Genomic DNA, 17,963 nt, shown 5'->3' on the forward strand with positions numbered 1-17,963 from the left:
CACTGCACCCCATGTGATATTTCGTATATATGCTTTTCCTTGGATACATTAGGGGCCTGATTCACAAAGTTATCTTTCCTACAGGTAAGTTACCCTCTTGAATCAGGCCCTAGATGTAGATCTTCCCCTCACCAGGACACTCGGTCATTCCCATCATGTTCTGCTGTCTGCATACTCTGGCTCACTTAGTGTATTACGGTTCTATAAAGGGACTAAACTCAGAGCTGAACACACATTGGACGGCCTAACAACTCTCTTTTCCATGTGAGACACTTGATTCGGCATTTAAGTGACTTTTAGGCCTTTCCTCTGCATATGTTCAACTAATGTCACTCACGAGTTAGGAACAACTCCATGGTGCTATGGAAGCCCAGGGGCACCATAATATGGATATCAAAGCTAGAGACACAAGAATTAGAAAGAATCATGATTCTGGTTGCACATGCTACTTTTACATGGAGATCATATTTGCTGTTGGGTGACTGAAATTCAGGGGTCATATCTTTTCTCAAAAAAGGAATTTCTGACTGACGTATTGCATTACTCAGAAACAGGTATTTGCAAATGACCTTACACATGTTGTGACATAATACATATAGAGAAAATGAAAAGTTGTCTTCTTCACCTCTTGAACAGGCAGGTCCAAGCGATTCTAGGCACCAGCCTTTTGGAGCCACCAAGTAGGGAATACTAAATTGTCCCACGAAGTACGAATGGCCAAATTACAGGGGGACATTCGTGCTTCTGGGGGTCCTAAAGGGTGCTACAAATCCCCACATTTTGGAATTTAATTTAGTTGAAAGCCATGTTGATGATGTGGGCCCTTGTTGGACTTGGCCCTTTTTGGCTAAAGTTCCTTAAACTTTTTGCCTTCTTCCTAGACCTTTTTCTGACATTATGGTGCAGACTTAGATGCTTTGGGCACTTTGCCATTGCTGACTATCAAAGGAGTAGGGTGTGCACTGGCAGAAAGACACCCAGGTCTGGTTTGGACTGAGGTCTGAGCCCCCTGAACACAAAGACTTCAAAGGCATTTAGGGGTATAAATGTAAGAGCTGAATCCCTTGAACTCAAGACTGAAATCCATACCGAAAAAGGATTGAAACTTCTTTGTGTTCAAGAGGAACCTCTGCCAAAGAAGAACAGCTGTGTGTTCTGGGGCTGGCCCGCAGTTTACTGATTTGACTAAGGAGAGGACAAGGGACTTTGCTGTGTGCTGTGTCCCCCTGCTTGGGAGGACTTTGCTGTGTGCTGTGTCCTGAAGTAACTTGTCTCCAAGGGCCCGAGGAGAGCTGGTCCCCTGTTGTGATAACTCAGGAACATGAACGTTTCCAAGTGTGTCTCAGCGACGCTGTGTGCATGTGCTTTTTGCACACCTGAGACTGCCGTGTGGTCCGTGGTGCTGTTCATGAGGTGCCCCGTGACCGTATTGCCCCCGCAGCGTGAAACATCATCCACGCTGCTTTATTGCTGTTTTGTGGCTCTAGCCGTCATCGTAACTGAGGCTGTGAGTAAAGATCACCGCCACCGGCCCGAGCCGCAACGTGCTACAGGATTTTTTGAAGCTAAGGAAGCTACAAGGTGAAAGGGATCATGATCGTTGTTCGTCGAAAGGAATCTGCCCAAGATCGCCAACAAAGTAGAAGGAAGCACAGTAACCCGTCCGGCTCCAGCGTCGCCTAGCACTAGAGCTGCAACGTGATCTGAATCGCCCAGAGGACGTCCGATGATCTGGGAGCGATAGCGAGGCAGCGGACCTCCCCCCCCCCAGGTAAGACTTGCACTCCGGTCGGGAGCCACAAGCGGGTGCGGCCTGGGGAGGCATGCAGGAGGAGTGCAGGAGTGCTCCAATCTCTCTCCCGCTGCACCGCGTTAGACACGCTGAGTCCCCGAGCGGCCCGTACCTGCCCAGCAGTACCGGGGCCGCCCCAGTAAGCTTACGACCCTTGTCTCTGCTGTTGGGGCCTAGTGGTGCCCGAGTTGACCGCGCAGATTGGCCAACCGCATTATTATTGCATTACAGACTGCCTGATTCTTGCATCACCAATTGCATTATTCTTGCATTACGAACTGCCTAATCTTGCATTACGAACCGCATTATTCTTGTATTACGAACTGCCTGATTCTTGCATTAAGGACTGCCTTATTACTACATTACGAACTGCATAGCATTGCATTAGGACTGCATTAGAGATCGTGAATTGCTCATTAATACCGCATGAACCTACAAGTGATTGCTGGCCTAATAACTGACCAAGTGAAATATTACGAATATGCATAGGTTGGATATCTATCGTTTGGTCTCATCGTATTCCCTTTTATAAAGATACCACTATTTTTATGAAACCAGTGTGGTGTCTATGTGTGGTGTTATCACTGTGTTACTGGGAGTGTGGTTGTAAATACGTTACACATTGCCTTGGAGATAAGCCTGCCAGCTCTTGCCAAGCTACCAGGGGGTGAGCAGGGGTTATCTAAGGACTTGATTAGAAGCAAGGGTCCCTATTTGGACTAAGGTATCTACCTCAGCCAACTAGAGACCCCCAGTTCTAACAGCCCTCATTACGAATGGCCACTTATTTCTAATGGGGTCAGTAGAAGCAGTTACACCTGCCCCATCAAACTTATGAGATATGTGGGCTCACCGCAAATCTCTTTATCTCATTCATAGATTTGGCTGCTGGAAGTAGCCAACATCTTTGCATGAAGGTCCAAGTAAAAATGAGAAACTACTACCAGAGATGGACCCTGAATTACCAATCCCCCCTGTAATTTCTATTTTTCTATGTGGACTCTCAGGGTCCAACCCATAATGGGCTATGGATGGGATAATACCGTCCAACTCCCTGGACCACTTGTAATGAGGGTCTTCATGTCAGGGGTAAACACCACCCTGTTTGAGGAATGATATTTTGTAATATATATTGAGGAAACATTATAGGCCAATTGACTACATCTTATAAAGCTCAGATGGCGCTGATATGATATTTTGAACCTGGCAACTCCTTTGTCAAAATATAATGTGAATTTGGAAGAGAAGTAATAAAAAAGAAAAAAAAGAGTGTTTGTTTGTGTTAAGAAAAGCAAGCTGCTCCAGTTCAAACAGAGCATTACGCCCAAAATAAAATCAAAGATACAACAGCAGAAGTAATGCCATTTAGTAGACTATATTAGTTCAGTGTGTCTTCGTCAAATTCCCAACATTTCAAGAGAAAATACTTTGTCACTTATTGCAAAGAAAACCTTGTGCCCAAAACAGCCATGTGCGCACATAAAAACGGCATGAGCTTCCACGTTCACGTTTTGTCCTATTCTACCTGTTCCCTGTGGTGCATCTGTCGTAGAAGTTCATTTTAGTTTTCAAGCAGAATGGGTTACTGCTTACTTGAAAGTGGTATCGATGCCACTGGCATCACCCTTTCCTTGTGAATGTCCATCTTACTTACTGTTTTCTTTTTATGGAATCCTCTTTGTGTCAGACTACACCTGTGTGTTCTGTGTAAACGTCACTATGTTATTTTCCAAGTGGAAACTGATTTCTTAACATTACGAAAGTAACATGATGGTGAATTTGTAATAAATGTTGACAGTTAGATCTATGGACCAGAAACCAACCAGGTGAGTTGTGTAATTTTCTTAGGTTTTGCTGGATTGTAGGCCCAACAGAAACAAAAACGATGAAGTGCTGCATGTAGTTTACTGTAGGTATTCCTGTCCATTGACGTCACCTTTACAATGTTTCCTTTTAGGGGCTGTATGTGTTTGTGGTGTATTTTATTCTACACAACCAGCTCTGCTGCCCTACAAAAGCCAGTTACAGCATAGAAATGAATGGACACTCCAGCCCGGGATCTGCCTTTTTCACCCAAGGCAGCGGAATGCCTCCAGCAGGTGCGGAGATCAGCAAATCCACTCAGAACCTCATCAGTGCAATGGAGGAGGTAGGACATTCAATTCCCCCTTTCCACCCTGCATCCACTGCATGGACCCCCGGCATTGCTGTCTTCCTGTTCATAAAGACATAGGGCCCGATTCACAGAACTAACTTACGACAACATCCTAAACTTACTTCCATTTTGGTATTCACAGAAGGCACTTACTGATTTCGGTATTCACTGTGAATCGGGACCAATGACCTAAAAATATAGGAGCACATTTAGTTTACTCTAGAAAACAATGTCTTGTAATAGTTTTCATATTTGGTCAAACATGTCTAGATGTATCATAATAGCAATGCGTTTGCCCAGGGAGGTAAACGCTGCTGTGTTGGCTTTCCAGTATCTTACTTTCCCACTTAAGCACTACTATAAGGTTGTTTGATTTCCTAAAGCACACACAAACAATCATACTATGTATTTATTTATAAATTTAATGGAATTTAAAGCGATGAAATGTTTGAAACACATTATCTGTCTCCTTGTACTGTATACCCACCTTTTATGTTCTGCGTGAATAGTTCTTGTGTGCAACATCAGTATACTGTTACCAGATTCTGAAATGATATGATGCAAAATCTAGGGCTGGAGGTCTTCATTTCTTACAGTGCCAAAGCCAAGCCCCGCCTTTCAGCTGCCCTCGTGACCTCCTTTAGCTTGATGTACACTGCACCCACATCTGCCTACATCAAGTCCCATATTTCTTGTCGCTGTCCCTTTCCTCTGCCAGTGTCTAGCCCTCCAATCAATATCCACCACTGCTGTCACCGCCCAACTCCCATCCGTACCTACCTCTAATGTCAATGGCTCGTCTCCAGCTGCTGCTCACCTCTCACTGTCCACCTCCTCCCTTAACTGTTCACAACAGCTCTCTCCTGGAGGTGTCCACTTCCCCGGTAAGTCTCTCCCTTTCCCTGTAAATCTATCCATTCTGCTGTCACGGGCATCCGTCTACACCTCAAGTCATTGGCCACTCCTCAAGTCCTTGTCCACGTTTTCAGTCCCGGTCTTGCACGCTCATCACGTCCTACTACTCTGATCATTATCCCACACTTTTCAGTGCTCCTTTCTCTATTTAATATTCATGTTTCCTGTCACTTCCTTTATTTATTCTCGCCCCTTCACCCTATTGTTTCACTTCTCATCCCCTATCAGCATCTGCACATAAACCTTATAGTTTTCTAGTCTATTGCTGACCCGCTCATCATCACTGCCCACTGTCCTGTCAGTGCACCTCTCGTATTACCCCTGTCGCTGTCTCCTCCCTGTCACAGACCCCTCTAGCACTACAACCCACAATCTGGTTCTGGTGAATGGTTAATAGTGGCGAGACAGAATCAGCATACACTTTGGCTACTTCTTCCCGAATTCTATCGTCCTGTGAAAGTCAAGAGCAAACGCATTGCTTACCCAGTGCCATAACCAATACAACTTTGTATGTCGACCAATCAGTGCCATCACCTGAACTTTACTGTATGTGTTGTTCTTGTTCTGTTCACAGTCAGTTTACAAAAATATTTGCAGTTTCCATGCCACCACCTCCACCCATGAGGGAGCGCCCCACTGTTTGAAGACCATTTATCTACAGAATACAAAAAAATTCGTTCGAGTTTCAGCATATGTACCGGAAACTTCTACTCACAAACTAATTGAGGTTTACTATTAAGTGGGGAATAGGGGTGGGGGTGGGGGGGAGTGGTGGTGGATGCCTCAATACTCTTTCTCCTCATTGAAAATACATAATCTAGTTCCACTTGTCATCATTTCAGGTTTTTGACCCAGTCCCCATTTTTTGGCGGTGGTAGCATTTTTCTTCCATTTAGATGTTGCGTTGAAGTTACTTAATTGTACCAGCGGACCTAACTTAAAATGTTAACATGTGCACAAATGTTATTTTGATGGATCCCAGTGGCTGCCGCGTGCGGGCTTCAGTCTTCCTAAACTTGCCTTGCTTGAGGGTATTACGAGAGCAGGAGACTGTTGTGTTTCTCCTTGTTAGGAAAAGCATACAGAGAGCCATGTTCCTCTTGGTGTCGAGTCAGTTCACGTCAGCCACTCTCGTTCTTAGGTGAAACCACAGTCCATTCTTGATGTAGTCTTTTAGGATTCTGCCTCTGAAATGTGCAATGACATGTTAACCCCTGGTAATCCATGGATATGAGCAAGCCATGTGTTGACATTTCTACTCCATGGATATAATTACAGAGTTGTCTCTAATTTCAAGGGTGAAAGTTGTGGGCAGATGGGGCTGAACGAAGTTTGGGTGCAACTTAGAGAGAGGGTGCACTTGTATGTTCAGATTTGGGGGCTTCCATATTTTCTTCATGGTAATTCTCTACTACTGCTGTCTTTTTCATGTAATTTTGTAGTGAGCACATTATTCGGTTAGAAGGCAGTATGTATTACTGCCCTGCACTGTGATGTCCGTTCTCGGTTGGCAGAGAGTGTGGGTGAGTACTGCAGCATCATTGTCGCCATTTCATAACACTATCTCTGTGTCAAAGGTTCCTTCCGGCCACAATGTTCAACAAGCTTCTCGTGCGAGGATCCTGCTGAGAAGACCGGAATGGATTGTGCTTTCTTCGCATGTGTCGTAATGAAGCACGGAAGTAGTGAGTAAAGCTGTACTGATGGGTTCACAATTTGAGCCTAATAAATATTAACAGAAAGAAGAAAGAATAGGCAAATACAAGAGGGCATCTTCTGCAGAAAATTAGGGGCATATTATCAAGGCCCAGTGTTAAAATTATCGCCGTTTTATCGGCAGGAAACTGCCGATAAAACGGCGATAATGGGCTTGATATTACGCCCTTGTTAATTCCCATAGAAGCCCAAGTTAACACCAGAACATGGGCTTCTATGGGAATTAACAAGGGCGTATTATCAAGCCCATTATCGCCGTTAAGCCCATTATCGCCGTTTTATCGGCAGTTTCCTGCCTATAAAACGGCGATAATTTTAACACCGGTACTTGATAATACGCCCCTAAATTTGCAAAGAGAGCCCTTCTAAGTTTATGGGTCATAGAGGTCACTGTCTGATGTAAATGGCAGCTGAGCTCCAAGACTGACTAAGCATAGGCACCTACAAAGGGAAACCAGCTTTAGCTCAACATTGTAGCTTGGCATGAGTAGTAAGGCAATCCTCCAGAGAAATATGAATGTGGAAAACGGCATAGCAGCACAGCCAAGCAATGATACAATCAAATGCATACATCATGCAAAGGACCATACCAAGATGCATAAAAAATGAAATGCGAACAATAGCGAAATGGCATAAACATTAAGAAAATGTGTTACGGTATTTAATAAAATGCAATCGAAAAGGTGAAAAAACATGAATAAATGACAAAGTAATTTTGTGGGATTTTAGCGTGATAGACAAAGAGACAACATTAGCTCGTGCAATCATATTGAATTTGAGGTTTCGGTCAGTCACTGATTTTGTCTTCTGAGTTGTAGTGTGTGTGGAGGGAAAATCTGTCCAACTGACGGGACAGACAGTAGACTCCGGTAAAGGAGGCATCAATGTCAGATAAAGGATGAACTCTTGCTGAACCATGCTAAGACAAAGTGGGAAACTAGCTGTGAGAAAGTAACTTTTCACTACCAAAACTGATGCAAGGATACGGGATGCAATGCCAGCTTCCGTTCTTGCAACATTTATTTTGTGAGCTTCTTGGCGATTTTACGGGTTCAGTGGGTGCGGACAAAGAGATGCATCAAACACTCTACTATTCAGTAAACATACAATTCTGAATGTACGAGGTGAATTTTGCAGACATGTATTATCTCCAACCGATAAAGGATAGTACTTCTATCAGGAAAAAGTGTCTCTTTTCTTGATACTTGTCCTTAGGAGCCTCTGATGAACGTCTGCAAATAGAAAGGTGTGCCTGCTGGTGGTGAAAAGAACCCGTGGACATGAGACAGAGGTAATAGGAGTACTGTTCATTTATTTCACACACTTCTTTGGGCATGGCTGTTACAAACCCAGACAACTTACCCCCATCCTCACTGGAGTCAACAACAACCTAGAGCAATGCTTCCAACGTTCTTCTAGTCCTCCATATAGACTGGCAAAACAAACTCTTCCCATATAGAACTTTCCATGTTCAGAGCCCGTTTAGGTGCCAGTAAATTCTAGGCGCAGAAGTAGCTTCTTTGCCTGAGGCAAGTCGCAGCAGACTAGAGGTGTTGCTGTCCCTCTATTCTAATCATTAGACTACCTTCAGCAGTTATGGTGTCAAATTTTTCCAGGAAGATAGAGGCCAGAACACCTCTCCTTGTATATCCTTTAACAGACAAGGAAAGTATTTTTCTGTCTTATCTTCTGTCTTCTCTCCTTTTAATAGGCCTGGATAGAATTCGTCCCAGCTGTCTTTATGTTTACACCACATAATGTAAGAAAAGCTAGCGAGATTTAACATGGGCCGATAACATCCTGTTGAATCCAGGATGACAGAGATCTTCGTCTCAGGGCAAGTCATCTCTCTCAGCAGCACAGCAACGCCTTTTCCAGCACTTCACACCTCTGTGAAACAGCAGGCAGGAGACCTGGACCGGTACTTTGACCCACAATATCCGGCAGGCTTTCCTCTGGACAAAAGCAAAGCACGATTTTACTTTCAGGCCCATTCACAGTGATCAACAAACTCCTCTAACTAATCTATTGTGCAGTGTTAAAATTCAGAACATGCAAGATAGGTGGTTCAGAGGAATGTGCCTCAGCATTCTTTAAAGTGCTTTCCTCGCCTGCCAAGGAGCGTAACTGAATATATCTAAAGTCTATACCACTCATAATGTTCTATTTAATTGTGATAACTAAAATCTGTTCCCAGGTATAGGGGTTGTGGAGGTGGTTGTCTTATCTACCCACCTTCAAAAACCGATCACAGCAGCTGCCACTATTCCACAGAAAATGTATAGACAAAATATATTTTAGTGGGGGTACAGCTGAAGACAAACCCTCCAGCTATAAGTTTAGTAGAACAAGCCTCATTGGCCATTCAAGGATAGAGGGATGAATGTTGCATATTCACTGACCACCTAACCTCTGACACGTGACTCGACGGGGGTGTTCCTGGAAACCTCCAGTAAACTTGCTATGCATTGGTTGATAATATTTTTTTGATACCACAGTCTAGTAAACTGCTACAGTGACTGGCCCATGTGGGGGGTTCATCTACCTGTATTAGAAAGGTTGTTCTGGCAGAGATAGGAGCACTATGCATTGAACATTGTGCTGTCACGTATAATCCACGACGCAGAGAGACAGAAATGGATTTTTGTAACAGAAAGCGAAAAGCGTCTCGTGCTGCAGGCAGTAAACAGTGTCACGCATCTGCCATCTTGATAAGCAAGAGAAAGTTACATTGCAAACAAAAGAAGTTAGAACTTGGAGGGAGGGCAGGAGATGAGAACACCACTTAACATTTTTTATTGATTTATAGGACCGCAAAAGCCAAAGTCAATGTGACCCTAGAGCAAAAATATCTTGAAGAAGACCATGGGGAGGGGGTATTTTATGGTACCTGGAGTAGGTACAACATGGACAGATCATACTTGTGCCAGGCCTTTATTCAATGTATCATTAACCGAATCTTTGTTTCCTGGGTTACAGCTTGGGTACATTGACTCTGTAGCACAAAGCACAATTTAAAGATTATTTAGGCTAGGTGCTGCTGTGACCGGGTCAGTGCTCAGCATTATTCTGCCGGTTTAGTCTGCTCTGTTCCTCTAGGAACAGAACATCTTTAGGCGGGTGTAGACAGGCACACCAAGGCATCCTGGAAGGATGGAGAGTAAGACCTATGCTGGGAAAGAATGCCATGCATGATGAAAGTTTAAATAGTTCGTGTGTGCAGCTTTTAACCCAAAGAAACTCACAGGAGAGGTATGTTTTATAATATATCTACGGCTGTCTAGAAATGTAACTTCGATACTGCTATAAGCCCTTTATTTGGGACAGGGACAGGGACACACTCTCTCTCTCTCTCTCTCTCACTCTCTCTCTCACTCTCTCTCTCACTCGCTCCATTTGCATGATAGTTTGTAGTGAGCAAAAGCACATACTATGATTGAAAAGCAAGGCAGTCCATAGATTTGTAAAAAGGGGACAGACCCACTCAAATGTCAAACGTGTGTTTCGTAAGACATTTTTTCTATTTTCAATTGGTGCAAAAAATAGGAGCTCTGCTCTGGGGAAGTTTCAAAAAGTAGCACAAGGACAATAAGAACTAACTACTTCATATCTATATGAAAGCAGTTGGAAGAGTTCATATGACTTTCCGTGCACTGATCTGTCAAAGCCAGGCTTCAAATGTGTTCAAAATTGCGTTTTTCTATGCAAATAATAATTCACTAAGAATGGGTTCTGTATTTCTCTGCAAAAGACTGAATTTCCTTGATGTTTGACCTCTGAACAGCAAATATTTTCATTTGTGCATAAAAGGACAATGTAAAATCAACTGACAGGAAAAGAATGAAAATAGATTTTTGAAGATATTTTGAAGTTGATATTTCCTTCTTAGAGAAATATATGTTTGAACACAATGGAATACCAAATGCTCCAAAGAATATTCCAGATACTTTATATGAAGGGTGGTCTTTGGAAGCAGATCTATTCCTCTTGGACCTCCTCGTCTTTGCGCCGCTCCCCTGCTGCCACTGCCCAGCTCCTCATGACTGCTGCCCTGTGCACAGCCCTCGAGGTCGCAGTTTCGGTCTTACATTCCCACTGACCGCTAGGTACTCTTTACATACTGGTATTTGGCCCATTCCGCTTGTTTATTTTTAGGTCTCGCCTGTCGATGCGCATGCGCATCGAGCTTGCGAGCCTATTGCGGCCTAACCACGCTTTAACTAACAAGCAAGGAATCGTGGCGATTCCTTGCAGTGCCCGTGACTTTTAAGCTCAATGCGCATGTGCATTGAGCTTAAAAGCGCGTGCACAGCCGCCCGCATTCCTCCGACACCTTTGAAGTGAAGCTTAGCTTCACTTCAAAGGCCCGGCTTCTTCACACCCACATGCCGCTCTCGCTCTCCCCGCTCCGCCCCCTCCCCTGCCCGCCGTGTGACCTCGGCTTACACTCACCCCTCCTTTCTCCCCTTTAGGCTGCTTTCGGATGCTTTGTTCGCAGCTTGTTCTCGATCTTATTCGTTTTGCACTTTTCACGCATCCACTTGCAGTAGGAATTCAACACTGTATGTCAATCTCTTAAGTACTGCCCATTCTTCAAATACAGCTGCAAGCGCATTTGTCTTTTTGTGTTTTTGTTGCCATCATTTTTCATATGAGCTGATCTGGTGTAGCTAATTATTTTTTTCGTATCCCTCCTGCAAGCATGAAGGACATTGGGAACCACCTTAAAGTCTATCTGATTACATTTCATGAAAATCTCCACTTAACAAATCTGTTCTTTCCTCGAGGACATTCTTCAGAAGAAAACCCTCCCGTTTTTAATTGTATTTTATTTCGGAGCAGGTGACAATTTTTTCAATGCTTTACTTTGTGAAACTTGAAAATGTTTGTTTAATGTTTTTTTGTAAACACATCAATGACTCCTCTTCGTCCATATCCCTGGCCCAGCTCACAAAGGTATACAGAATTTCATAGTTCACTTTCACAATAAAGATTGCTTCCTTTTAAAAGTTAAAACTTTAAAAAGCTTTTGTAGCATGCTGTATCGTAATTGATTTTTTGGCCCGGCTTCTTCACACCCACATGCCGCTCTCGCTCTCCCCGCTCCGCCCCCTCCCCTGCCCGCCGTGTGACCTCGGCTTACACTCACCCCTCCTTTCTCCCCTTTAGGCTGCTTTCGGATGCTTTGTTCGCAGCTTGTTCTCGATCTTATTCGTTTTGCACTTTTCACGCATCCACTTGCAGTAGGAATTCAACACTGTATGTCAATCTCTTAAGTACTGCCCATTCTTCAAATACAGCTGCAAGCGCATTTGTCTTTTTGTGTTTTTGTTGCCATCATTTTTCATATGAGCTGATCTGGTGTAGCTAATTTTGTTTTCGTATCCCTCCTGCAAGCATGAAGGACATTGGGAACCACCTTAAAGTCTATCTGATTACATTTCATGAAAATCTCCACTTAACAAATCTGTTCTTTCCTCGAGGACATTCTTCAGAAGAAAACCCTCCCGTTTTTAATTGTATTTTATTTCGGAGCAGGTGACAATTTTTTCAATGCTTTACTTTGTGAAACTTGAAAATGTTTGTTTAATGTTTTTTTGTAAACACATCAATGACTCCTCTTCGTCCATATCCCTGGCCCAGCTCACAAAGGTATACAGAATTTCATAGTTCACTTTCACAATAAAGATTGCTTCCTTTTAAAAGTTAAAACTTTAAAAAGCTTTTGTAGCATGCTGTATCGTAATTGATTTTTGATGTCTAAAACTTGTAAGTGTTGTGTGTATTCTTGGTAAATGTCACGGCTGTGCTTTGACTTTCCTGTAAAGAGAAGCTAATGTTACTGGGAAGATGAGTGGGGAGTGCCTTGTCAGCCTGAACACGTTGGCCTTAACAGGTGCCCTTCAACACACGTGCTTCATGCTCTCGTAGTGGGGAAAGTGCGCTCGTTTCATGTGCATTAGACATTTTCTTACTTGGGAAGTGAAGAGGGCCTTTTAAAACTGCTTCCAGATGAACATAGCTTAACTACTCAATATGAATTGAATCACCTTTGGAATGAGTCGACTTCACACAGGAAATGTCATTGCAGGTGGGGTCAAGTTAATGTTTAAAAAACATTACTTTGTTACTTTGGGCCGCTTCCGTGTACTGCATGAGCAGTCCCTGTAACTTCTGCAGGCCAGCTGCTGCTGAGACGCTGACACTCTCCCGCTTTCTGCTTGGCGCCACCAGCCCTTCCTCCCCTCCTCCCCGGACGACCACCGTCTCACACCCCATCCCCATATGCTCCTTCCCTCCCACTCGCTGGCTCCCCCTCCCCCCCCCCCCCACCAGGCTCTCAATGCTTGTTTTAAACCAAGGCAGCGGGGGCTCTTCAGCGTGTCCGACTCAACATTTATCCAGTGACTCAACAAAACAACATTTAATCAAGAAAACTGCACTCAAATCATCGTAGGTTCCCAGCTTGACAAAATGTGTGATCGTTGTCAAATGACTTTGCTTCACCGTGCATCGGTTTACTCGAGAGTCGAATCCGAGACCTCTTGTGGACACTACGTTTAGAATGTGTGCAATATAATAAATAACACCCACCAGGCTCTCAATGCTTGTTTTAAACCAAGGCAGCGGGGGCTCTTCAGCGTCTCCTTTGACTAAAACTCACATGGTCGCTCTTGGATTTATTTTTATTGGCCATTAACTCTGTGGTTTGCGCACTCTGTCAATTTTTTACAAACAATTTTTTATATTCTCCCACTGGGCAAAGTAACATTTGCTGTGGGCTTAAAAATATCAGCATTCGTTAATCACTCGTGCATGGCTTACTTTTTTTGGTATCACTTGTTCTCTCTCTCTCTCTCCCTCCCATAACTCTCTCTCTCTCTCTCTCCCATAACTCTCTCTCTCTCTCTCTCTCTCTCTCCCTTCTCTCTCTTTCTCTCTCTCTCTCTCCCCCTTCTCTTTCTTTCTCTCTCTCTCTCCCTCCCATAACTCTCTCTCTCTCTCTCTCTCCCTCCCATAACTCTCTCTCTCTCTCCCTCCCATAACTCTCTCTCTCTCCCTTCTCTCTCTTTCTCTCTCTCTCTCTCTCCCTCCCTTAACTCTCTCTCTCTCTTTCGCTTCCCTTCATTTACTCGCCCACGCAACGCCACTCGCCCACGCAACGCCACTCGCCCACGCAACGCCACTCGCCCACGCAACGCCACTCGCCCACGCAACGCCACTCGCCCACGCAACGCCACTCGCCCACGCAACGCCACTCGCCCACGCAACGCCACTCATCCATGCAACGCCACTCATCCATTTGCAAAACGGAAAATGTTAAACTCTTCTATTGCGAGACCTATTGCATTTTCAATGCTTGTTTCTTCTTTTTCTCCCAGTTACTGTGCTTCTCTGTAAATTAGCCCTCCATTGAAATTGGCCCATTGTGCTCATTTACTGTTTTTCTGGTATTTCCCCCAGTGCTTGTGTCTACACTGTAATTGGCCTATTGCGCCTGTTTAGTGCATTTTTACTTGTATCTCCCTTAGTCCATGTGTTGTCATTTCTAGCCCCCCATGTTCCTGGCCATTGCCTGCTCCTGCTGGTTTTTCCCGCTCCTGCAATTTGTTTTCACGATTGCCGCCCTCCCAACTCTCTGCCAGCCCCTCCCACTTCCCAGGATTATTTATGGAGACTCAGCGTGTCTGCACAGTAGAGGCATGCAGTGGGTGCGCCTAAGGCATGCCATAGGCAAGCCCGTGTGCACCTGTCATGCCTGGACTGCGCCTAGTGCCAGGAACTCTGGCTCTCTGCGCTCCCACCGATACTTAGCCATAGACAACCGTGACCCAAACCCCTGACGCATCAACAAATGCTGCCTCGCCGCTCTTCATAGCAGGACTATTCACCTGCATCTGTTGCCGATACACCTCAAGCCCTGGACAGACCGTCATCACAGCAACCAACCCCACACCATCCCTGCCAGCCGAGACCTCCCCGGAACAACTCTGCTTCCTCCTGGTCAAGGCCAGATCGCTCTGCAAACACGCCACCAAAGTCTGGGACAAAGTCTCCATCCTTCCCCTGACGTGAACTTCATTACTGAGACCTGGCTCACCCCTGCATTGGCTACCGACATCACCACTGCCATACCCATCGGCTACAAGATGAAATACTCCGACCACACCAACAGACACGGCATCGCCATTGTACACAAAGAATCAATCACGTGCACCACCACCGATGATGAAACCACGCTGATCATGGAACACATGAGCTTCCAGCTCCCCACAGATGACAAATCTACAATCAAAGGCACCATTGCTTACAGATGGCCAGGACCACGAACTGGCCTCAGCGACACCATCACAAAATTCAACTCCCTGCTTACCATTACATCTAAATACCATGTCTTCCTTGGAGACTTCAACTTCCGCCTGGACGACCCATCACCCATTAATTCCACCAGCCTCCTAGAAAGACTGCACAACATCGGCCTCAAGCAGCTGCCCTCAAACCCCAATCAGAAAGCAGGACACACGCTAGACCCCGTCTTCATGTCCAGCAACAGAATCAGATACAGCCACATCTCAGAACCCATCTAGTCAGACCACTCCATCATACACTTCACCCTCGCCGAGCCTCATTGCACCACCCGCAACCGCCACAGCACCCCCTGCCACTGCTGCAATGGACTGATGCCCTCAGCATCACACAGCCCACCGTCACCACCAACCTGAACCGGGCAGTGGAGAACTTCAACGCCTGGATCTCCAGTGCTGCATCTCTCCCACCAAACAAACCAAAACGCACAGATTCACCAAAGGATCCAGCTGGTACACCCCAGAACTCAGCACGTCAAAGCACACATGTCAATAACTAGAACAAAGATGTGCACAAACTAAACATCACCGACTGAGCCACCTTCAATGCCGCCCTCAACAACTTCCACCACCAGCTCAAACCTGCAAAAATTAGGCCCTGGCTCCCTGGATTGAGACCAGCGTCATCCAAACCAAGGAACTCTTCCCCATCGTCAGATAGTTCACCTACCCGGCAGTCACCGACAACTTGATCACGCTTCACAGGAACTCTGCAACACCCGCGCCGACCACTTCCCCAGCAAGACATCCACCATCTGCAGAAACTTCAATTTGCAACCCCCAACCTCCTCTGCATCCAACTGACCACCACAGCCCCCCACCTGCTATCCACATGGGAACAACTCAGCACACCAAACCCAATTACTCTAATGAACTCCATCCACTTATGAGTGCCCACCGACCCATGCTCGCACTGACTCTTTAATCTTGTCTAAGACGAGATCAGCCACCAGCTAGCCTCCAACATCAAGCCTTCTTTCCCGAAGCCTAGAAACATGCAGAGCTGAGACCGCTCCTCAAGAAACCCACTGCAGACCCCATTGAGATCCAGAACTACCGTCCCATCTCACACTGCTCCCATTCCATGACAAAGTCCTGGAGAAGGCCATTAACCTACAATTCACTGAACACCTGTAGAGAAAAACCTGCTGGATCATTCCTAGTCAGGTTTCAGAGCCAATCACAGCACCAAGACAACCCTGATTGCCGCAACAGATGATATCAGCACCCTACTCTATAGAGGAGAATCAGATGCCGTGATCCTTCTCAACCTCTCCACAGCCTTTGACACCATCTCCCACCATACATTCATCGACTGACTAAGCCAGATAGGAATCACAAACGATGCCATCCTTTCTCAAAAGGTGCACTCAGAGAATTCATCTCCCTCCCTTCACCTCACAACGCAAGCACACCATCTGCAACGTCCCTCAAGGCACCTCCCTCAGTCCAACCCTCTTCAACATCTACATGACACCACTCGCAGATATCTTCAGAACCCACAATATCAACATCATCTCCTATGCCAACGACACCCAGCTCGTCCTCTCACGCTCAGCGGATCCCACCTTGATGAAGACCAACTCCCAGAACTGTATGAGGAACATTTTAGCCTGGATGAAAAACAACTTCATGAAGCTCAACAGGATCAAAAGAGAAATTCTGATCTTTAGCAGACACACCTCTCTCTGGAATGACTCCAGGTGGCCATCAGATCTTGGACCCACCTCCACTCTGAAAGACCACGCCCGCAACTTTGGCATCTTCCTGCACTGCGAACTCTCCATGAAACTTCAGGTCAGCGCCATCTTCTCAGCCTGCTTCCGCATGCTCCACAAAGTCTTCAATTGGCTCCCCTTCAGCACTAGGAAAACAGTGTGCAGACCCTCATCACTAGTCGTCTGGACTACGGCAATGCACTCTATGCTGGCAGCACCATCGAACTCATGAAAAAATGATCCAGAATGCAGCAGTCAGATTGATCTTCAACTTATCCAACAAAGCATTCACCACTGCTGCACTAGAGGATGCTCAGTCTACCTCCCGCTCTAGCCAGAAGCGATCTTGTGAGGTACGCCCTGTGAAGGATCTTTAATTGCACTGATCTAAAGCCTTACCGTATGGCCACCGCCCACTCCGCGTCGTCAAGAGGGTCCATGTCCTTCTCACATTTTGCCCTGAGGTCAATCGAGGGGTCTGGGGTATGAACAACAATGGTACGATATATAAGGAAGATAGATTTCTGCGGGATTCCGTATGTTAACAATCTATCCTACAGTGGTGGTGCATCAACAAGCGCAGAGTCTCAAGGGACGTGTGACATCAGTGCACGACTCAGCTGAAGGAATTGAAATGCCTCAGTGCATGCTAGATGGAGCTCCTCCTGTAGTTCAACCATAGACTTTCGTCTGGCAGTACCCCACATGTCTCCCAGTTTACTAATCCTGATCAAATCTCAGCAATGGAACCCACACAAATTCCCCACATCCCGGATCAATTCACTGTCCCTAAGGGAATTTCCCTTGTAACGATCCCTTTCCACTGGATGCAGCCTGTAGCTCTATCCCTGGACCGCAGCACTGCAATGGTATGTTGAGGGAGCAAAGCACGGGTTCCCTTTTTGTAAACCGCTGGTAGGTATCCTCCATTTCCTATTGTGTGTTTGGCTATGTGTCAAGAGGGTACCACCAGAGGGGCAAAAGCCCATTCATTAAGGACAGTGAGTTGGGAGGACCAGGAGTATGCTTGTACATCTGGGAGTGCAATCTCTTTCCTCACATACTCCCTTGGTCCGCCTTCCCAGGGCAATTATACTTGACTTACCATCCCACAGGAATGTCCACATTTTGGCCTTTACTTGATGAAAGAAAGCTGTCAGCACCCTGTTGAAGGGTGTTTTGGAGTGCATAAGTGAATTTCAGAAGCATAAATATTTTAAACATGACCTTGCCCAATAGAGACAACGGCAAACTGCGTGAATGCATGACATAATTTCGAAACATATCTAAAATTGTCTGTA

General features: G+C 45.5%; 1 protein-coding gene across 1 annotated transcript in view; it reads left to right on the forward strand.

The window, feature by feature from the left end:
- ADGRV1 (adhesion G protein-coupled receptor V1) overlaps positions 1-17,963 on the forward strand; it is a 2,034,994-nt gene that overhangs the window by 1,943,203 nt on the left and 73,828 nt on the right. The window contains exon 88 of the mRNA XM_078677778.1: positions 3,750-3,941. Within this exon, the coding sequence (XP_078533904.1) occupies positions 3,750-3,941 (192 nt within the window). The remainder of the gene's footprint in view (positions 1-3,749; positions 3,942-17,963) is intronic.

Source organism: Lissotriton helveticus, chromosome 2_1, assembly GCF_964261635.1.
Source record: "Lissotriton helveticus chromosome 2_1, aLisHel1.1, whole genome shotgun sequence".
NCBI lineage: Eukaryota > Metazoa > Chordata > Amphibia > Caudata > Salamandridae > Lissotriton > Lissotriton helveticus.